The sequence below is a fragment of the Quercus lobata genome, chromosome 3 (assembly GCF_001633185.2).
Source record: "Quercus lobata isolate SW786 chromosome 3, ValleyOak3.0 Primary Assembly, whole genome shotgun sequence".
Lineage (NCBI taxonomy): Eukaryota > Viridiplantae > Streptophyta > Magnoliopsida > Fagales > Fagaceae > Quercus > Quercus lobata.
The window spans coordinates 50,879,741-50,902,981 of record NC_044906.1 but is presented as its reverse complement, the minus strand read 5'-3'; the positions used below and the strand labels follow the sequence as shown (position 1 = coordinate 50,902,981).

The 23,241-nt window shown below is 35.9% G+C and overlaps 1 protein-coding gene, 1 long non-coding RNA gene and 1 pseudogene across 3 annotated transcripts; 1 reads left to right on the top strand and 2 right to left on the bottom strand.

The window, feature by feature from the left end:
- Positions 1 to 971: 971 nt before the first annotated feature.
- LOC115981023 overlaps positions 972 to 23,241 on the bottom strand; it is a 50,239-nt pseudogene continuing 27,969 nt past the window's right edge.
- LOC115979366 (momilactone A synthase-like) lies at positions 8,861 to 10,150 on the top strand. The gene is made up of 2 exons (XM_031101389.1): positions 8,861 to 8,950; positions 9,167 to 10,150. Exons 1-2 carry the CDS (start codon positions 8,880 to 8,882, stop codon positions 9,936 to 9,938), a joined length of 843 nt encoding a protein of 280 aa, XP_030957249.1. The 5' UTR covers positions 8,861 to 8,879; the 3' UTR covers positions 9,939 to 10,150.
- LOC115979367 lies at positions 16,612 to 22,760 on the bottom strand. Of its 2 annotated transcripts, none has more exons than XR_004089042.1 (3): positions 22,488 to 22,760; positions 22,278 to 22,398; positions 16,612 to 19,619 (listed from the first exon to the last, which is right to left on the bottom strand). It is a non-coding gene; the product is annotated as an uncharacterized LOC115979367 (long non-coding RNA). The 2 variants fall into 2 exon arrangements; XR_004089043.1 differs by lacking the exon at positions 16,612 to 19,619 and adding an exon at positions 20,809 to 21,102.

Sequence of the window (23,241 nt, the reverse complement as noted above, 5' to 3'; positions counted from 1 at the left end):
GGCGACTCTTAGCTACCAACCAAGGAAGAGGCAACACAATTAATTACGTGCAGTCCAGACACATAGGCATACAACACACATATTTCTTTCTTTTTGTTGCTTTTACTATTTTTTATTTCTTTTAGCAGACATTTGAATTCAGTTTGAGGCAAAAGGTTGTACTTAAGAACAACTTTTTACATTTATGCTTTTAATTGGGACTAGTACTTAATTTACAAGATATATGGTTAATTGTATGTTTCCATACAATATTGCTTCTTTGATGCTTGAAATATGCCTTGAACGATCCTTTAGGTCATAGGAACCCTAGGGATGCCTTGGAGTGGAAAAACCCTGCTTAAAATAGGGGAGAATGAGTTTTTTCCAAGCACTGTGCGTACGTAGGGATGGGCTTGCGTATGCAGCTTTGACTTCGCATATGCAAGGTTGACCTTGAGTATATATCATTGCATCAAATTTGTCATTAAAATATCTAGTGATTATTTTAATGAAATTTTTTGTTGCACAAACTTATTACCTCATAATTTGTTGCAACAACTCGCATCAACTATTGCAATGACTTTGATGTTACCGTAATGAATTTTTTTTTTTTTTTTTTTTGGTAATAAAACTTTTTTCTTGTAGTGACTTATATAAGTTCAAGTTAAAATTGGACATCGCACGTTAATGTGGAATAAGATCAACAATGATGAACAAATTTCTTTGATTCATATATGTACCATTACAATACCAACATGTGCTATGCACACACACAAATAGAGAGGAAAACAAGAAATGCAACATGGGAGGCACTTTTGGCCTGAACACTAAACAGTAAACTTAATAAATAGCTAGATTATGACAGTACATGTGAATTAAACTGGGCTTTTAATTAGGTTGAGGTCACTCTGGGTTTCCATGCTTTTCTCAAGCTCCTCTAGTTGTTCATGCTCCTTTGCATCATTGTTCACACTCTCACTATTAGCAAATGATTAAGTATCAACTAAAAACACTTCAGCAATCCCTAGAGTGGATGTGATCGTAATATTTTTCAATTGGTTATTCAGTAGTTTATTTTCCTGTATAACCTTCTTGTTGTTTCTGTAAATTGCATATAGCAGCATCTAAAGTAGCCCCAATACAAAACCCATGATATTTGGAATCTAGAAGAAATTAAGCAGAAATTTAATGGCTGAAAGTATCTGAAATAGTGAGAGAATTTGCAAATGGAGATTACTTATAGCAATACAAATGTCCTTGAGGAACAAACCATATGCAAACCACATTACGACATTCAAAGTGAGGAAAAATGATAAATTAAATGGCATAAACTCCACACTCCAGTTCGAATTACTTGTGCCTACAAAAAGGAAAGAAAAGTAAAATGCTTGTGAGTAGTTTTCTTTAAAAAAAAAATGAGAGCATCCAAACCTCTTAAGTTCAAATGCTTTAATTATATTACTTACCACAATGCTTAAGGGTGCTACAAAAACACTAATAGAAATGGCAACATAAATCCATCCCAAAAATTCGACATGAAATTTTTCTTTCATTGCAAAGTGTGTGACAAGAAGGATTAAGGAGAGCATGCATTAATGCATAGGTGCTATAATGCAATAAGGTGAGTGAGGTAAGACATGCATTCACATGAGCATGCATTTATCTTATGCTTTGATGATGGATATAGACATGCTAGGTTGAATGACATATTTTAATATTGGGATACCTATCACATGCTTGTTTGATTCTAACCGGCCTATGTTTCTACCCTTGCGATATCTTGTTTATTTGTTGTCTTGGATGGGCTAATATGATATGCATGATAGAAGTATGCTAGGCTTGATGTGAGTTGCCATAATAAATGTAAGGGTTTTGGGATGATTGATGTCATGTTGTATGCTTAGATGTATGCTAGTGTGTGTGAGTTTAGTATGTGAAAGTTCAAATAGTGTATAAAACACCCTTGAACGTTTAGACCCCCAATTACAAAATAACCAATTCAAGCTTTATGACAAACAACTAGTGTGTGGAAAATGAACAAAAGCTATAAATAGAATTGGTAAACAATCTAAGCCAATTAAAAACACAACCACAGCAGATAATAAAAGGCAAAGATAAAAGGGAAGGAAGATGCAAACACAAGGACAACACACGATGTGTTATCGAAGAGGAAACCGAAACCCTCGGCGTAAAACCTCTCCGCCGCCCACCAAGCGGTAAGTAATCCACTAGAAAATGTAGTTGGGATACATGAACAGCAATAGACCCTCCAAGCCTAATCTACCCAGTGTACCTAAGCCCTCCAAGCTTCTTGCTCCAACGAGGTTGCGCCGAACCTATTTCTTTTTTAGCTTCCCGGATTCCGCTACTTGACCATAGCATCAACCAATGTAGATTGGTTCCTTCCTAACTGCTTCCCAGAACACCAAACAACCCTCTCACAGTAATGGATATGGTGAGAAAAGGTTTTGGTAAAAATACCTCTCAAGGGTTTAACAATGGAGAGGAAGAGAGTTGAGGAATTTGAAGAGTCTCTTATGTAAAGATTGTGGATGAATCGATCTTTTTTTACTCTAGGGTTTCTCTCTCAAAATTCTCTCTAGAAGCTCTCTTTCTTTTATGGGTATAAGGAGTATTTATACTGGGGTGAGAATGGAATGTGAAGAGTCAGGATTTTCAAAACAGGGCTGGCTCGCGGCTTGGCCTCGCGGCTTGACTGAGTCGCGAGATCCAGCAGCGAGATAACAGAATGGCCAGTTGTCCTATTTTGTCCTGTAGTGCTCCAGCTAGCATGACGCTTCAACTTCTGGCATGCTTGGTACGTGTGCTGCTTCTAGTGGCTTGAAGTTGCGAGTCACCCGCGAGATCTAGTCACGAGTCTTCGTTTTTTTGCACACTCTTGAGCATTTCAACACTCTATCTCACTCACTACCCTTACAACAATCCAACCTAAATACAGGGTTACTAAATGCTGAAATACAAGCAAATTTGGCATGGAATAAAGCCAACAAGATGGTTGATTAAATTCAACCTTACAGTATGCAATATTGAACATGCATTTAATGAGATTAAGACGTAAAACACAATGTGTGGAAGCCAACACATGGGTTGGGTGGGGTTGGGTGGAGTTGGGTGCCTAACACCTTCCCATCTCCATACCTAAACTCCAAACCCATACTCTGGTAGTAAGATTAGTCTTTCCAAAAAAGGGCGCTATATATATGGTTCTTAGACCTAAACTAGGTGGCGACTCCATTATCTTTTCACCGCCCCAGTCCACTCAACCAAGGTGTATGCCCCCTCTCCAAAATGTGTGCTGCATCCACACTGTGAAGTAGCCTCCTCGATAATGCATTCATAGAAGATTCATCGCAAGCTAGAGATGCTAGCTTCAACCTTTTATCTAAATCAGATAGGAGTTTTATACCACTGGACTCCTTAAAAGTTTTATGTCTTGATCCATCTACTGCAGGACTTCCATTTAATACCAACTTTGAATTGGGCCTAGAGCTCAAGCGAGTCCAAAAACTAGTACTCGGCCTAACCCCAGAATGGATATTGGGCTTAAAAGAATTTGTGGAAGACCCACGTTGTGATATCGATTTACCCTTGGATTTTCTTTTTTCGACTGTTGACTCGTGGAAAGCAAGACACCAGCTCCTAAATTAAATCCAACACCCTCTAAGTATCTGTTTGGCAAAGATTATTTTTACCAACTTATTGTTATTCAACTTATTTTTGCTACTATTCATAGGTCCCACTCAATTTTTTGGTACCATTCATAGGTCCCACTATACTATTTCAGCTAACTTTTACTTTTATCTATAGTACTTTCAACAAAAAGTTTTAAGTTTTAGCAAAATAAATGGATCCCAAATAGATCCTAAGTCAACTAACTTATCACCTAGACCATTATGAGAATCACACTTCCCTTTTTCAGCCGCTTTTGAAATTTGAACCATATCCAAGAAAGGAAAATTCCCAGATATGCCATCTGTTTCTAGCTCACTCTTTTTCAAATTTTCCTTAGAATTCGTCATCACTTTATTCACGGTTGACAATTGCGTAATCTTCGCATATTCCATATTCTGACTTGTGGCCGTCGTCTCCACCCTAATCAGTGTCTCCTTCCCTTTGAGGGAGCACTTCTTTATCCTCATGCAACACTAACATAGCTGGAAAATGATCAAAACTCCGAAACTGTGGTGAACCAAAAACTTCATAGCCCACGACTTGAACAATGGACCTTCTCGATGGACTAAATTGCGACGCCCGCAGCCAAGGACCATATTGTTGTTGCTCGATCTATAGGGAACCCTTGCTAGTCAACCAAACCTCACACTCCCTGTCATCATGTGTTATCTCACCACACCAATAACAAATTATAGGGAGACACTCATACTTGAAGGACACCACCCCATGGTTATGCCTTATCGAAATCCACTCGTTGACCTCTACAAAGTGCTTTTGAAATATCAATCTCCACACGTACATGTAGAAATGTTCACCCACACTGTGGCGGCGCCACGTTATGGTCAGGGTGTTCCCAGGAACACCCTAACCTGGAAAAAAAAAATTATATATAATAATTAATTTTTTTTATTTGTTCATCCTTAAAAAAAAAAAAAAAGGAACCCTGATAAAAATTAGGAACACTCTCCAATTAAAAAAAAAAAATTATTTGTTCCCTTTCAAGGAAAAAAAAAAAAGCCCAAAAAAAATTTGAACTAAAATCTGAAAAAAAAAAAAAAAAAATATATATATATATATATATATATTGTAACAGATCAAATGGCAAGCCCACGGATTTTAAAAAAAAAAATGGACGGCAAGCCTAACCAACATCAAGCCCACAGCAAGCCCAACAGTAGCAAACCCACGGATTCTCAAAAAAAAAAAAAAACAACCAAACCCCAATAAAGGCTAAAGCAAACCCTAAGCTCCAGAATCTCCTTCAGTCCACTGAGATCCTTCGCCATACTTGTCAAAAAAAAAAAATCCTTCGCCATAGACCTAGGCTTCATCACCTTAGCGATCTCGATGACATCGTCGAGCGAGATGTTACCGTTGTGCTTGATGTTCTTCGTCTTCTTCCGGTCGCGCTCCAGCTCCTTCACCGCCTTGATGACTAGTGCTGCGGTGGCGGAGGGCACCACGGACACCTCACACCTTGGCCTGACGGTTCTGGACCGTTAGCTTGATCATTACGCGGAGATCGGCAACGTCATAAGCGAGATCGGCGACGGTATTTCAGTTCTCTTTCCTTTTCTCCTTCCTCTCTCTCTCTCTCTCTCTCTCTCTCTCTCTCTCTCTCTCTCTCTCTCTCTCTCTCTCTCTCTCTCTCTCATGCTCGATTCTCAGTCTGAGTGTCTGACTTGTGTGTTTGGTCCGTTTGGAGTTTAGACTTATCTTTTCACGATATAATTATATAAATTGCTTAACTTTTCTGCTTTTGTCTTTTTTGACCATATAAATTGCTTAGTTTTTTACTGTTTGTCTTCTTTTTGACAATATAAATTGATTAGTTTTTTACTGTTTGGGTAAGTGTATATAAATATAAAAATATGTAATTTTGTTGATATTGCTGTTCGGCACTTGTCTTTTAGTGTAGTTGTGGTATATGGTCCCTTAAAAAGTAAGTGAATACACATTATAAAAGACAAAAAAAATAAAAAACAATGTTAGTTGATACTTGATATATATATATATATATATATATATAGATATACACTTTTATTGTACTATTTTTAGTTGTTGTTTTTCATTATTTAATTACATATTTATGTTTTAATATTCTAAAATAGTAATTGTTATGTAATAACTAAATGATTTGAGTGTCAAAGAAGAAAAACTAAATGATTTGTTTTATTTGAGGATTACTTATTTGGTTCAATAATTTTATGTTGTATAAGAAAATATAAATATATATTATTTTTAATTTTTTTTAGAAACCCCGAAACACTCTGAAACTGTACATCGAAATAGATCGATACCAAAATATTCCATTCCACGAAACAAATCGAAACAGGGTCCAAAACGGTATTCATAACATTGTTTTCAAGCAAAAAAGAAAAAACTAAAAAAAAAAAATTTCAACTAAAATCTAAAAAAGAAAAAATTGTAATTGGGCAAGCCCACCCAGGAACACCCTGAAAAAAATTCCTGGAGCCGTCACTGCCCACACATCTCAAAAGCTTCGCACCTATTATCAACCTGTCCCAACGTAGCACCCAAACTCAAAGCCACCTCTAGTTCCAAATACTAGATTGGGAGATTGTGAATTTGTACTCAGAAAGGCACTGAGCTAAGCTCCAGGCTCTCGGCGGGAGTAGTTTTAGATGTCTTCTGAAAGAGGATAAGATTTTATTGTATGACCATGGCTGGCCTTGGAAAACTCTCCAAGTCCGGCTTCAATTAAAAAAAAAAAAAAAAAAAAAAAAAGAGGAGCAGTTTTTGTTACCTACATCCCTAATATGAAAGCCTTTAGTTGATCGCCACGGGGGATTGAAAGTTCGAGCAACCGCATCAATTTTTAGAAAACGTTTAGTAAGGAACTTCGCTGCCAACACAAATTCTTGACTATGTTTCTTGAATCTTAAAACGACATTTTTTCCTTCTCTATTCGATAGTGACAGCTTACTCCACGTTTGAGTAATATCCTCCATCCCCAATACTAAAGTGTTTCCGGTAACCCCACAAAAGGGGACCAACAATGCCTACTAGTACACTTGTTACTAGAGGAACAAACTAGTCAATAAAAGATTATTTTATTCTCTTAGAGAAGAGAAAAAAATTTGGTGAAAACACCATTTTAGTCATTACATTTTGGGGTCACAGTCAATTTGGTCCCTACAGTTTGATAGCGGTCAATTTAGTCCCTGTTATTTTCAATTTGCAATTAATTTGATTCTTACCGTTAACTCACTAGCAGAAAATGCCCACATAACAAACGGATTGCATTGTTGGCACACCTAATATTAAAATATTAAATAAAATGTTGATGTGTTTGAATTTTAGAAACCACTCAACGCTTACATGGCAAAAAAAATCTCCATCAGCTTTTTTTTTTTTTTTTTTTTAAATAATTTTTTCCTTTCTTTGTTTTATTTTTTATTTTTCTTACAATTTTCTTAATCAAAAGATAATTAATTTTACTTTTACACAATGTTCTTCATTGTTCTTCCCCCGAACCCAGAATCTGCAATTACTAACCAAACAAAATTTTTACGCCATCATTTACTTACCAAATATTTTTTGGCTCAACACCATTCATTGTTCTTCTTCCCCTAACCCAGAATCTATAGTTGGAGAGTTTAACCAAATCTAAACTTTCTCACAAATTACAAACTACAAACCCATCTTCAGCAACTTCGTGGAGGAGCTTCAGCGTTTGCTTCAACAACCGTTGACATCTCATCAATCAGACATTTCGTTTAGTTTTTCTCTTGTTTTCTCATGAAACAAACAGAGGCTCACTCAAATACACATCCAAATCAAACCCACAACCAAATCAAAAAAATCTTTTGTTGTAGTACCAAGTAGATTCGTCATACGACGTCGTGGTACTAGACTGTTTCTAAACTCCAAACACCAAGAAATGCTTTTGGGATGGGTTTATACCCAATAGATTAGGGATGGGTTTCAATTGTTGGTTTGGGGCCTTTAGTTGATGGAGGTCTGGTGGGTGGCTTGTGGGTCTCAAATGGTTAGCTTCTAGGATGAAGGTGTTAGTTGATGGTGGGATTTTTTATTCTGATTTTGTTTGAGAGAGTGGCTTGAGAAGAGGGAGATAAGATAACCACGAAGGAAGGAATTGATTGTGCTCTATTTCTTTAGGAGACAAGTGGGCTTTTTGGTTTCAACTTTTGACATTTAAGACTTAAAGAAATTGAGAGATGGAGAGATGAAGATTAAAGATTGACCATGGCCCCAAAATGTAGGAACCAAAATGGTGTTTTTGCCAAAAACAATTTCTACTAGCTAGAGAGTTTGAGTGGGAGTTAAAAACTCTAGCGTAGAGAAACCCTCAACTCTGTAAGTCAAAATAGTGATCAAACATATTAAATCAAGCAAAAGATAGTAAATGCACGTCTGTGTAGATAAGGGCTTGTTTGATAAGAGTATTTAAATATAATTTTTTGTTTTGCAATCCATAAAACTATAGGTTCCATACTTGAATTTATTGTTTGGCTAATATTTTCTAAATATAGTTTTCAAAAAACTGTATCCTATTTTCCTGATTTAGAATAGGATTTCAAAAACAGCTAAAGGGGTGTTTTCAGGATACTAAAAACGTTTTTAATGATATAGTTGTAAATAAATTGAAAACATTGGACTCCACATATTTGTTCAAACTCTTTCATCTCTTAAATTAATGAGCTTATCTTTATCACAAAAGAATTCTCACACTTCAAATATGAAACTATCATTAAAAAAAGAAAAAAAAAAAAAGTTTATGATGAGCCAAATATGTATTTTTGTTTAAAGAATTCCCACACTTCAAACAATTATTTTTTGTTTTTAATCTTTTAAAAATTGTTCTTAAAATTGGGAGCCAAATACGTATAATATACAAATTCTTATCTGAAAATTAGTTTCAAGTGCAATTTTTAAAAAATTGTTTTTATAATGTTTTGAAAAAAAAAAAAAAAAATTCCTCCTACCAATCAGACCTTAATATTTTTTTGCGGAATGACTGTGTAGATAATTGTGAAAAGCTGGAACTAGAATTAGTCAATGATGCAAACCTTGATAGAATTATAGAATTAGTCAAATAAACTTGATTTGAACCGGTCCTTGAGGGAAGCAATGCTATTTGTAGTAAACAAACAATTATTATGTCACACTTGGTAATGAAGGGGGTGTGACATTGCCTCTATATAAGTTAGAGATTACAAATCATGTTTTCAACACATATTCCAACTCCACCGACTATGGGAAGTTTCTCAGTACTCCCACCGGAAGCAAGAAGGTATGGAAAAAATTTTAGCTATTTTTCCTCTTTGTTTAATTTGTTAAAGAACAATATTCTATGAAAAAAAACCTCTCTCCAAGTAAATAATTTTTGTATGAGTAGTGTTAGGGATAATACAAATTTTATTACATAACTTTTAGAAATTGTCGTGCCATATCCAAATTGTTGACAAATAAAAAAACTAAGAGATAATATTATGTAAAAATGTGACAGGCTAGAAGGAAAAGTAGCACTAATTACAGGTGGGGCTAGTGGCCTTGGTGCAGCCACTGCAAGACTATTCTCCAAACATGGAGCTAAAGTTGTAATCGCAGACATGCAAGATGAATTAGGTCACTCTGTATGCAAAGAACTAAATCCTCAATCCACAACTTTTGTCCATTGTGATGTCACCAAAGAAACTGATGTGGAAAATGCTGTAAACCATGCTGTTTCCACGTACGGCAAGCTAGACATTATGTATAACAATGCTGGTATTGGTGGAGAATCCAAATTCAACATCCTTGACAACACTCAGGCTGATTTTGAGAATGTGCTTAGAATCAACGTAGTAGGTGCTTTTCTTGGTACCAAACATGCAGCCCGTGTGATGATTCCAGCTCGCAAAGGATGTATAATCAATACTGCTAGCGTATGCTCAATCATAGGAGCGGTTGCACCACATGCCTACACAAGCTCAAAACATGCTGTGGATGGATTAATGAAAAATACAGCAGTTGAGCTTGGACATTTTGGCATTCGTGTAAACAATGTGTCACCCTACGTGGTTCTTACACCTTTGACAGTGGATTTGTTTAATCTAGATGAGGGTGGAGTTGCCCGTCTTTATGGCAACCTCAAGGATAAAGATCTCAAGCCAGAGGATGTGGCTGACGCTGCACTCTTTCTTGCAAGTGATGACTCAAAATATGTGAGTGGACATAATCTTGTCATAGACGGAGGCTTCCACGTTTTGAATTCGGGCTTCTCTATGTATCCACAATAAAGAATAAAATGGGAAGTCTAAATGCATTGAAAATTAATGTTTGTGAGACTATAGTAAATTCTCTATGTATTATTCGGTGCTTTTTAAAAAGACTTTAAATAAAACTGGCATCTTTACACGCACTATAGTGGTGTTCATAGGCTCTTCCTTTATTTTATATAATAAATCATATGTATTTCTTTATTTTAATTGTTTCAATAAAGGATTCTAAGGTGTTACGTACTTGTCTTGGTTTATGTGAAGATGTCTATCCCATAACCAAGAAAATCGAACTTCAATCAACTTTGGCAAGGAAAATATAGCAAAGTGGGATGACTTCCAAGTGAAAGTTGAATTTGCATTGTGACTTTTGACTGGGGAATTCATTTTTTACTCCTATGATTGTGTTTTAGGCAAGAAAATTTATGTGAAGTTATAGCCTTGTGCATTGCCAAACAAAAAATTGCAAATATTAAGAATATTATTGCATTAACTTTGGAGAAAAATAATGGTTTAGAATCCGAGTAAGTTGCTAAATACGTAATTGTGGATTCTTTTCGGAAGTATTTAGGGAATTTTCTATTAATTTGGGTAGAAATATGATACAATTTAACCAATAAAAATTTATATACCTATAACATTAAATCAATAAATAGAATTCAATAGGAGTGGAGTAATTGTTTTTAATGTAATTAATCTAAATTGAAAATGAATATTACAATCTGGTGATGAATTGTGTTATATATATATATATATATATATATGTGTGTGTGTGTGTATATATCTTGTGAAAACAAGTCAAGCTTATTTCGTACAAAAATATCATACCTTCAAGTCATTTTTTTGCGCAAAATAAGAGGTTGAGTTATCTATGCAAAAACAAGCTTGGTAATTCGCATTTCGTGCTAAAACAAGTCGGGCTTATTTTATCTATAATGTAGTATGTTTGTTAGTCTCATTTTTTTTTAAGTCTAAAAATGAAGAATAGAGAAGACTTTTTTTTTTTTTTTTTTTTTTTTTTTTTTAGAATCAAAGAATAAAGAGGACTATTTCTTAGTATTTCGCATTTCACTCAAGTGAAGTGATTGTTTAAGAAAAATTATAGGCGAGGAGAAGAAAAAATTTTGTATTAGGTTTTATCAAAATTTTTGAATAGTTACCTTGAGCAAAATGCAATCCACTCACGCGAGATCATGGACAGACTTCAAAAATACGTAGAAAACTGTATAGAACTTTATACCTTAAGTGAGGGTGGACTATTCTTAATGGCTAGTAATTGTTTTAATAATACCACGATAAAATTTTATCAATTTTTGTAATTTTAAATCACGTGCCAAATGATTATATATATATATATATATATATATATATGGGTTGGATTCAAGTTATACCTGATGTAACTCTAAGTAATGTTACACTACCCAATAATTTGTTAATAAATGTATATTTTGAATATTCCACTGTTGGATTACATGTTCTATATGTTCTTTTCTTTCTTTTTTTTTTTTTTTTTTTTTTTTTTGAGAAGATGTTCTATATGTTCTAAACATGCATGCCAAATTTCATACCAATTGAATGTTATTTACCATTCGATCTATAAACTCATCTTTTATATGTTATTATAAACTACAAAAACTCGAATTTATACAATTGATAGATCGCATGACTATTGGTCTTTAATCACCTTAAAATTTTGCAAGGATGGAGAATATACAATGATAATATAATCCAACGGTCGATTTGTTAAAATTCATATTTAATTAAAAAATATTAATTAGTGTAACTCTAAGTAATGTTACACTGCCCAATAACTTGTTAATGAATTTATATTTTGAAAATTTCATCGTTAGATTACATGTTCTATATGTTCTAAACATACATGCCAAATTTCATACCAATCGGATGTTATTTACCATTCGATCTATAAACTCATCTTTTATACGTTATTTTAAACTACAAAAACTCGAATTTGTACAATTGATAGATCACACAACTATTAATCTTTAATCACCTTGAAATTTTGCAAGCATGAAGTGAACATTCAAATAGCATATAAAACACCAATGAACGTTTAGACCCCCAAATACAAAATAACCAATACAAGCTTATACACAAACAATATATGTGTAGAAAGATGAATATAAGCTAAATCCAAATTGGTAAAACAGTCCAAACTGAAATTAATCACAACCACAGCAGTAATTAAAAGGTAAAAAATAAGGAAAGAGAGATGCAAAGACAAAGATATCATGGCGATGTGTTATCGAAGAGGAAACCGAAGTACTCAACGAAAAACCACTCTGCCGCCCTCTAAGCGGTCAATAATCCACTAGAGAATGAAGTTGGGATACATGAATAGCAGAAGACCCTCCAAGCCTAATCTACCCAGTGCACCTAAGCCCTCCATGCTTCTTGCTCCAACAGGGTTACACCGAACCTTGTCTTCTCTAACTTACCAGATCCCGCAATAAGCCCATTGCATCAACCAAATGAATTGGTCCCTTCTAAACTACTTTCCAAGCACCAAAACACCTCCTTACTAATCTGGGTATGGTGAGATAAGGATTTGGCAAATGTACCTCTCAAGGATATGTCAATAGAGAGGGTGAGATTAGAGGAATTTAAAGAATCAAATGATGAAGATTATGGATGAGTCAATCTTGTTTTTCTCTGAAGTTTCTCTCTCAAAAATCTCTCTGTAAACTCTCTACATTTTGTGGGTATAAGGGTATTTATAGTAGAGTGTATGAAGAATGTGAAAAGTCAATTTTCATCCAAACAAGGCAGTCTGGCAACTCAACCTCGCGACTGGAACGAGTCGCAAGTCTGAATCGTGAGCTAACTGCCTAGCCAGACTGGAATTTTTGTCCTGTAGTGCTCCAGCTGTCATGACCCTTCAGCTCCCCTCCATGCTCCACACATGTGCCACTTTGGCGACTTGCCAGTCATGAAATCCAGTCGCGAGACTCCTTTGAGTGCACACATCTTGAGTTTTCTTAATACTCTCTCACACACTATCCTTACATAAATTCCACCTAAATACAGGGTATCTAATTGCTAAATTACAAGAAAATTTGGCACGAAATAAAGCCAATACATGATTGAATAAATTCAACCTTACAATCTCTCCCTTTGACTATTCCATGACAAAACCCTAAAGCAGATTCTAGACTTAACATGTGAGTTGGGAACAGTTTCTAAAACTCACTCACACCTAACTCTAGAAATTTTGAAGCTCTTGAACAATACAAACAAGTTTTTCCTAAAAACAATAACACAAGACGATTATTGTAAGCAGAAATCTTGAAATGCATATGGAGCAAGCACAATACGATCAAGTAGTAAATAGTATAACAATAAAGCATGGCTTGACCAAACATGAACAATCACTATAAATAATGATCACAAAGAATGAACATCAGGACATGCAAGCTAATAAGCTCAATACAAAGTATCATTTGCATGTCCAACACTCAACTAATACAAAAACACAAAGTAATTGCATCAAGGATATAAAATCCAACAAAGGCACAAAAGTAATGTACTAAAGAAAATGCATAATATTAACTAAAAGTACTAAACTACAAAGCAAAGGTACATAGAAGCATGGTTTAAATACACAACATAAACCCTAATATATGATAATGTGAAGCAAAAATTAAGTGTAGGCCTTCTTTCTTTCTCTTGCTCTTCCACTCCAATACTCCCCCTTTGATCAAACTCTTTCTCCCCCTATCATACACTCCCCCTATCACGCACCATCTCCACCTTTTTGTCATGAAATAACTAGTCACTCATTTTTTTCTAACTTTCTTTGAATTTGGTTCAATTGAGTTTGGAGAAAAGTGAACTTCATATCACAACGGATGTTGTAAGAGTACAGGAGAGAGGCAAGTCCAGACATCTTAGTGCTTATGTCATGGACGGATGTCATAATGTTGTCTAACTTCTCATCATAGAAGTGTAAGCTAGAGCATGAACCACCATGAGGAGCTGGACTCTCTATCTTGATTCCTTTCCGATTATGACCAATGCTAGGATTGAGCGTTTGAATGTTGATTGGACTTGGCTTAGGGTAGGGAGACTCATCTTCCAATGGATGAATGCCTTTGAGTTTCAAAATCTTTGAAATGAGGCAGCAGAAAGGAATGCAATTCCTCGAGGCAGTTCTCGCAGTAGTTTTGCTTAAAATATGGAATATATGAGTGCAAATATTGATCTCTTCATCAGTAATCAGGTCATGAAGGAACAAGGCTCTACCGAGATTCATGTATCCGGTGCTTGATAGAGGATAGAGATTGTGGAACATGATTGTTGTAAGCACCCTCAATTCTGGAGATAGTGAGGAAACACTAATTGATTTCCCATTGGAAGAGAATTCCAAGTTATCTCCAAAAGTGTCCCGAAGTAAATCCTCCTCTGGATTTAAGCCATCATACACCGGTGGCTTTGGAAACATTGGCCGGTTGATGTGCAAAATGTTAGCAAGATAGTAAGGTGTTACTGTGAAGTGTTGTCCTCTAACCTAACATTTCAGCTCATCCCCTTTAGAAATGGCGTTTGCATAGAATTCCTTCACCATATGTTCATACGGTTCTTCTAAGCTGGATAGGGGGAAGTTCCAATCCTTGTCAACAAACCATTTCAGAATGTTCGTATCCAGAAGAGAACCCTATTCAAGCACCCTTTCCACTAACATGGGAGCATCCTTGAAGTAATTCTCATAAGCCTGTGACGCTGTATATGATCTGAACTTGCTGACATCATAGAATCCAGTCAATGATCGAGACTTCTTGGCATTAGGAGTAAAGCTCTCAAGATCAATCACTGGTTCTTTTCCTTTACTACTACTTCCTTTCACAGCTGATCTCTTGAACAGAGGCATTTCCAAGCTGTATCATGTAATATCAAAGACCAAAAGAACCCACACATGACAACAAACTTTATTAGCACGAAGTTAGTCCCAAATCAGAATTTTTGAATAAAAGCCTAAAATCATGACATTAAGGTCTCAATCATATCAAAGAGTGTGTGTGTGCAGCAAACGTCACCATGTGTACCCTAGGGCAAAGGGCAAAGTGTAAAAACACATAACCAAAAAAACATCAGTAAACCATATTCAAACATCATATTTTCAAATCTCACCAAAAACACACAATCCAAGAAATCTAGGGCTACAAACGTGAAATACACTGAGAAAGAGACAAAACCCATACCTTTTCTTGAAGATTGGTAAAGAAATGATGAAGAAAATGGGGGGTTTTGTGTGTGAAAACGATGATTTTCGAAGAGGGACAGACGGACAAGACAATGAATAGTCACGAGATGCGAGGGAAAAATGAAAAGTTTTTAAAAACTGTCCTGAAAATAACCCTCATTGTGCAAAACATGCGTTTTTCGCGACTGGAATGAGTCACAAACAAGTCGCCAGTTTAAGTCACCAAAATCCCATGTGACAAATTTTGAAAAAATTGTCAAAGTGTTTTTCGTGACTAGAAGGTCCACTCGTGAGTAAGTCGCGAAAGGAATCGTAAAGCATTCTGAGTAAAACTCACAACTAGAGCTTCCACTCGTGAACTGGTCGCCAAACTAAGTCACGAAAATGCTAAAAACCTAGATTTTTGAAATATTTTACGACTGGGGGCTTGACTCGCCAGAGAGTCGCAAAAGCTTCTAAGTAAGCTCACGACTGAGGGCTCACGACTGGATTGACCTGTGAGAGTGAGTTGCCAAAACAGAGTTGCACAGTTTTTGAAATTTTTCAAAACAAAAACAATTAAAACACTCAAAAATCATTTTTTGTTTGATCAACATATGATTGAGTAAGTGCAACACATTTAATCAAGTACAATCATACAAATGAATAAGGCATTCATTGAACATAAGCATGTGTGATGTGTGTGGGTATCAAAGATGAGATAGTCCTTAGACTAATGTGAAGTTTCAATGATCAATTCAACCAAGACATACAAAATTAGCACGAGGAAAAGTGACCAATCTCAATTATAGAAGTATGCATATATGACCCCCCACAAAACTTGAATACATAAATTTGAAGCTTTTCATTTGGCTTCATACACAGCATACCATTTGATCATTTTGAATTAGTACATCTCATTTTAAGATTAATGCCTGAAATTTTTGATATTTCAATTTGATGAACAAGCCTTTGGCTTTTTGGGCATTATAAATTTATCATATTAGTCGTTTTCCCTTTTTCCTAATCGAATACTAGTATGTGCGACGGCTTTTGCAGCTCATTATCTCTTCATTTTGAGATTTACATTGGTTGAGCTCTTTAAGCAAAAAATAAAAGAGTGGGAAGATATATAGGCACAAGTCTATACAAGTCTCAAGATCAACAAAACCATTGACTAATCATTCATGACAAGTTTGAAGATCTATTTACAACAGTCACATAGATGTCAAGATTTTTTCCACAATGATACGAGTGCATAAAGAACAAGCTACACTCGTAAATGCACAAAACCATTTGTACAAAGATACAAGGCAAAACATGCATGTGACAAAACACAATAATGCCAATCAAACTTTTTGGATTTTCTACTTTTTATATGTTTTTGGATTTTTGACACCAAAAAAAAAAAAAAAAGTAAAGATTGATCAAAAAGAAAAAACATTCAAAGCAAGAAAATAAACAAAAATTTGTCAAAACATGCTATACATGAAACCAACAAAGTAGTGTGTGCTCTACACTAGTGAGTTCAAATCAAGATAAATAAGTAAAGCACACATTACACATGAGATTCAAGGAATTGTACCAACGCCGATGGTCTTACAGAGTGATTCAAACCATGAACCATTGAAAGGTTTGGTAAAGATGTCCACCTTTTGATTGTCCATATGTATGAATTCAAGACATACATCTTTATCTTCCACCAAATCCCAAATGAAGTGGTAACGTATCTCTATGTGCTTCAACTTTGAATGCTGAACTGGATTCTTAGAGTGATTTATAGCATTGGTGTTGTCACAGAACACACACATTGTATCTTGAGAAATCCCGTAGTCGTGAAGTAACTTCTTCACCCAGAGAAGTTGTGTGCAACAACTTCCAGCAGTAATGTACTCTGCTTCCGCCATAAAGACGAACACTGAATTTTGTTTCTTGCTCATCCAAGAGACAAGATTGTTCCCAAGGTAGAAACAGCCGCCTAAAGTACTCTTTCAGTCATCCACACTTCCAGCCCAATTTGCATCTGAATAACCCGCGAGGCAAGGATTAGAATCCTTTGATTGCCACAAGCCATAATCCGGAGTGCCATTGACATATCGTATGATTCGCTTCACCGTAGTTAGGTTAGATTCTTTCAGAGTAGCTTGATATTGAGCACAAACTCCCACGCTAAAAGCAATATCCAGTCTACTAGCTGTAAGATAGAGTAAACTCCTAATGATGCTCCTATACAAAGTTGGACTTACTTCTACCCCAAAAGGATCAAGATTAAGCTTTGTAGATGAACTCATGGGAGTGGAGGCATGCTTTTTTGGAATCTAATCCAAACTTCTTGAAAATATTTCTAGCATATTATTCTTGTGAAATGAATATGCCCTCCTTTTGTTTGACTTGAAGGCCTAAGAAAAATGTAAACTCCCCCGCCATACTCAACTCAAATTCTTTCTTCATCTCCTTAGAGAACTCTATAGCTCGAGCATCTGTGGTAGTTCCAAATACTACGTCATCAACATATACTTGAGCCACGAGAAGGTAGTCCTCATCATTCTTGACAAATAGAGTCTGGTCGTCATATCCTCTTTTGAATCCTCTATCCAAGAGGTAATGTGTAAGCCGATCATACCAAGCTCCAGGAGCTTGTTTCAAGCCATAAAGAGCCTTCTTCAATCGCAGCACATGATCAAGGAAGTGAGGGTCTTGGAAACCTTTAGGTTGTTCAACAAACGCTTCTTCATTCAAGTACCATTGAGAAATGCACATTTCACATCCATTTGGTAGAGTTTGAAGTTCATAGTACATGCAATTGACATAAGAATGCAGATAGACTCAAGGCTTGCTACGGGAGCAAAGGATTCATCAAAATATACTCTTTCCACTTGATTGTAACCTTGAGCCACCAACCGAGACTTATTCCGTATAATCTCTCCATCTTCATCGGTCTTGTTTTTGAAGATCCATTTGGTGCCGATGACATGAACATTTTCAGGCCTAGGAACAAGTTCCCATACATCATTTCTTATAAATTGATTCAGCTCTTCATGCATTGACTCAACCAAATTTTCATCTTAAAGAGCTTTTTCTACCTTTTTCAGCTCAAATTGGACAAGGTAGCAATGGTATGTTACATGATTAGCCAGAAGTATGTTTCCCTTTCTAAGACGAAGACCTTCATCTAGTGACCCAATGATGTTACTGTCTAGATGGTTTTTAACCACTCTTGATTATGGCTTCTTTGAGGTGGACACTTCATCATTCCGGGAGATAGGAGAATGAACTTCTAGAGAAGTGAGAGGACTTGATGTTCTAGACATTGACCTTGTTTCCATTCTTAAGTTCACAAGAGTCGATCCCTTTTCCAGTGTAAGTCCTTCGCCTTCAATATCTTGGGCTTCGACCTCAACAATGGGTCCTTTGGAGCTTGGTCCTTCTCCATCATCATCAATCTCTACTTTTTTTATAGCATCATTAATTTCCACATTGATGGACTCCATTACCATTTTTGTTCTCTTGTTGAAAACTCTATATGCCCGGCTAGTAGTAGAATACCCAAGGAAGATGCCTTCATCAATTTTTACATCAAATTTTCCAATGTTCTCCCGATCATTTAGAATGTAACACTTGCTTCCGAATACTCGGAAGTACTTCACTTTTGGCTTCTTTACATTCCAAATTTCATATGCAGTCTTCTTTGTTCCTACTTGGAAGAATATTCTATTACCAATGTGACATGAAGTGTTCATGGCTTCTCCCCAATAATTTTGAGGAATTTGCTTGTTGAGTAGCATAACTCTTATCATTTCTTGAATCACCCAATTTTTCCTCTCAACCACCCCATTTTAAGGAGTTTTGGGGGCTAAAAATTCCTTTTTGATCCCATTCTTCTCACACAGACTCAAATCTAGCATTCTCAAACTCCTTGCCATTATCACTCCGTATCTTGACAATAGGAGCCCCTTTCTTGTTTTGAAGTCTCTTGCACAGAATTTCCAGTTTCTCACATGCTTCTGATTTTTCTCTAAGAAATTCCACTCAAGTGTATCTTGAGAAATCATCAACAATGACCATGATGTACCTTTTTCCTCCTAGGCTTTCAGTTCTTATGGGCCCCATTAGATCAACATGAAAAAGCTCTAAACAATGTGAAGTAGTGCTCACATTCACCTTGTTCCAACATGTCAACATGAGCACTTCTGCAGGAAATCTTTGACGAGGAACTACTCTGTAGCAATTGTCGGTAATTCTATTTCCCTTCAAGACTTGAATCCCTTCTTCATCAATGATTACACACCCCTTCTTTGAGAATTGAACAAGGAAATCCTCATTACATATTTGAGTGATGCATGAGAGATTTGCCTTAAGCCCTTTGATGTATAAGATATCCTTCAATAAAAGTAATCCCGGTATCTCAACAGTCCCTTTGCCAAGTACTTGTGCATGACTTCCATCGCCAAATGTCACATAGTCACCGACCTTCTCTTTGAGTGACTTAAACAGTTATTTATCTCCTGTCATATGGCGAGAGCAACCACTATCAAGATACCATAAACACGAATTAAATACCTTTAAAGAAGTGTGCATAAATAAGCAAGCATGGGACAAGCACTCTTGACCTTCAAATAGAAAATTGTCTTCATTTTCCACACTCTTGTTAGATTGAATTTTCTTTTTAAGATTATCAACCTTATCACACAATATTCTATTCCTTCTTCTATACTTCTTAATCAAAGAATTTGACTCGCATAGACTATTGTGTAGGATATGATTCTCATTTTCAAAATATTTCAGCATGTGAGAAAACAATCTAGCATGTTTCTTTGTTTTTAATAACCCTAGGAGTTCATTGTTTGGACAATCTTCAAACATACTCATAGAGTCATTATCACAAACATTTAAACCAGAATTCAACATAGCCTTTTCCATAGCTTCATTCATAGCTAAGGGTTTTAGGATCACACTTAGGTATTTAAACCACAACAAGTGTACCCACTCTAATACCAATTGAATGTTCAAATAGCATATAAAACACCAATGAACGTTTAGACCCCCAAATACAAAATAACCAATACAAGCTTGTACACAAACAATATATGTGCAGAAAGATGAATATAAGCTAAATCCAAATTGGTAAAATACTCCAAACCAAAATTAATCACAATCACAGCAATAATTAAAAAGTAAAGAGTAAGGGAAGAGAGATGCAAACACAAAGATAACACGACAATGTGTTATCGAAGAGGAAATCGAAGTATTCAGCAAAAGACTTCTCCACCGCTCTCCAAGCGATCAATAATCCATTAGAGAATAAAGTTGGGATACATGAATAAAAAAAGACCCTCCAAGCCTAATCTACCCAGTGTACCTAAGCCCTCCAAGCTTCTTGCTCCAACAGAGTTACTCTGAACCTTATCTTCTCTATCTTACCAGATCCCGCAATAAGCCCATTGCATCAACCAAATGAATTGGTCTCTTCTGAACTACTTCCCCAAGCACCAAAACACCTCCTCACTTATCTAGGTATGGTGAGATAAGGATTTGGCAAATGTACCTCTCAAGAATATGTCAATGAAGAGTGTGAGAGTAGAGAAATTTAGAGAATCAAATGATAAAAATTGTGGATGAGTCAATCTTGTTTTTCCCTAGGGCTTCTTTCTCAAAAATCTCTACATTTCGTGGGTATAAAGGTATTTATAGTAGAGTGTATGAGGAATGCGAAAAGTTAGTTTTCATCCAAACAGGGCATTCTGGTGACTCAACCTCGCAACTGGAACGAGTCACGAGTCTGAGTCGTGAGCTAACTGCCTGGCCAGACTGGAATTTTTGTCCTGTAATGCTCCAGCTATCGTAACAATTTAGCTCCCCTGCATGCTCCACACGTGTGGCACTTTGACGACTTGCCAGTCGCGAGATCTAGTCGCGAGACTCCTTTGAGTACACACATCTTGAGTTTTCTTCACACTTTCTCACACACTACCCTTACATAAATCACACCTAAATACAAGGTATTTAATTGCTAAATTACAAGCAAATTTGGCGTGGAATTAAAGCTAACACATGATTGAATAAATTCAACCTTACATGGAGAATATACAAAGATAATGTAATCCAACGGTCGATTTGTCAAAATTCACATTAAATTAAAAAATATTGATTAGTGTAACATTACTTAGAGTTACACTAGGTGTAACTTAAACCCAACCTTATATATATATATATATATATATATATAAAAACTGAAGCGTAACATTTATTATTACTACATTCCTGTTGAGCCACATCAATGGCCATATCAGCTACCTATTTTCAACCATTTCACACCACTATTTCCAACCATGGTGTTCCTTTTACCTTTTCATTTTTCCACCACTCTCAACCTTAATGTCACCTTCATCTATCTATTTTTCTTATGTTATTATAAATTTGTCATTCTCTATCTCCTTCTATATATATTTCCTACACAAAAATAGTTGTTTCTTTCTCTCATTGTTTCTCTCTCTCTTGTGTTTTATTTTTGTGTGAATTTTTTATTTTCTATTTCTCTCCCGAATAAGGTGATTACTCTCTCTCTCTCTCATACACATATATATACATGAAATTTATTTATTCTTTATTGCAATTTTAATTTAGGTTGATGAATCTTTTTTATAATACTATTTTGAGTTAATATGCCTTGGTATGTGTTTTTTTTTTTTTTTTTCATCACACCAGCACCACCACGATGGTGGTTTCCTTTCATCCCTTCGACCTTCTTTTGGCTTAAACCTGAAGCCCAAAATCTCACCGAGTCTTTCAATCTCTAATCTTTGCTTGCTCACTCTTAATCTCAAAACCAACTCTCCGATCTACAAGCTAAGAGTGCCGTGCACGATGCGTGAACCACAAAATGGTGATATGGGAGTTAAAGGCCTCACAGATCTACCAAACATTGAGGCAGTGGTGGCGTGTGAACTCAAAGAGCAGCACATGAGCAAGTGTGTGCAAAACAGAAAGTAAGTGTTGGGTCCCTGTGTTTGTGCGCTCGATGTTTTGAGGCTTTGACAGCATATAAGTGTGTATGTGTCAAATCTTCGTAGAAATCAGAGTCACAAAATGTATGTGTGTGTGTGAGACAAAGAGATGCTATGAAAGGAAAGAGTTAGACAAGAGGGAGAGGGTTTCGGGTTTACCCATTTGATGTACTCTCTCTGCTTTTATTTTTAGCTTCTGTTCACTGTTTACTTGATGCTTGATTATGGTTGTTCTTGTTATTGGTGGTTCTGTCTTCCAGTTGCTTCGATTAGTGCCTAGCTGAAAGGGTAACACAATAAAAGAGTTAGATTCAATCTAAGGCAAAACTCAGAAAATGAGTAAAGAAATAAAAGAGAAAAGGCTCATACTCGTGTTTGGGTTCTCTGTTGATGTCCTAAATCTACTTCTTTTTGGTTTCTTTACTCTCCGGGTTTTCTGTGGGTTCAAGGGTTTTTTTTTTTTTGTCTATTTTCTGGTTTATTCAATGGGTTTATCTGGGTTTTTCAGACTGTCTTTGAGTTGCTTTTTTGGGCATTTTGGGATAGTTGTTTCTGATTTTTCTTTTGCGGAATCTTCTGGATAATTTGGATGATAAAATGATAAGGGAGACGGGAAGAGATGGGGGAGAGGTAGAGAGGATGCCTAAGCTGTGTGTGTGTGTCCAAGGTATTGAGGCCTGTAGTGGGTATTTGTATGGGAGTATGCGTGCTGTCCAAGCACAAATTGTGTGCTGTCCAAGCATGGATTGTGGCAGATAAGTCCAAAATTGGCTACTTGGGGAATACTCTAGAACCAAATACAAGTCCTTTCTCATCAATCCACTATTCATTTTTTATACTCACCAATAATTAACGGACCTTAAACACACTCAATAAAATGTTAGGATACTTAGAAAAACTCATCAAGAGATAAACATCATGGGACCAAATTAAAATAAATGTGAAACTGTCAGACCCAATTAAATCTAGTGACAAGCATTTCTTGATAAATCCAACTAATATCCTACATCAAATGGTAATTCTGAGCTCATTCCAAGAATAATTTCCATCTTAAATGAAGCTCACAAGAGCAATCCTAAAAACTCTAGTAATATGTCAGATATGATCTTTAAAGCATCTCAAA

What these genes read in the sequence shown, in the direction of transcription:
- LOC115979366 (XM_031101389.1), top strand. Translation starts at nt 8,880, where the DNA reads ATGTTTTCAACACATATTCCAACTCCACCGACTATGGGAAGTTTCTCA. An exon ending in CTCCCACCGGAAGCAAGAAG is followed by an intron (nt 8,951 to 9,166) that starts GTATGGAAAAAA and finishes AAAATGTGACAG; the next exon opens with GCTAGAAGGAAAAGTAGCAC.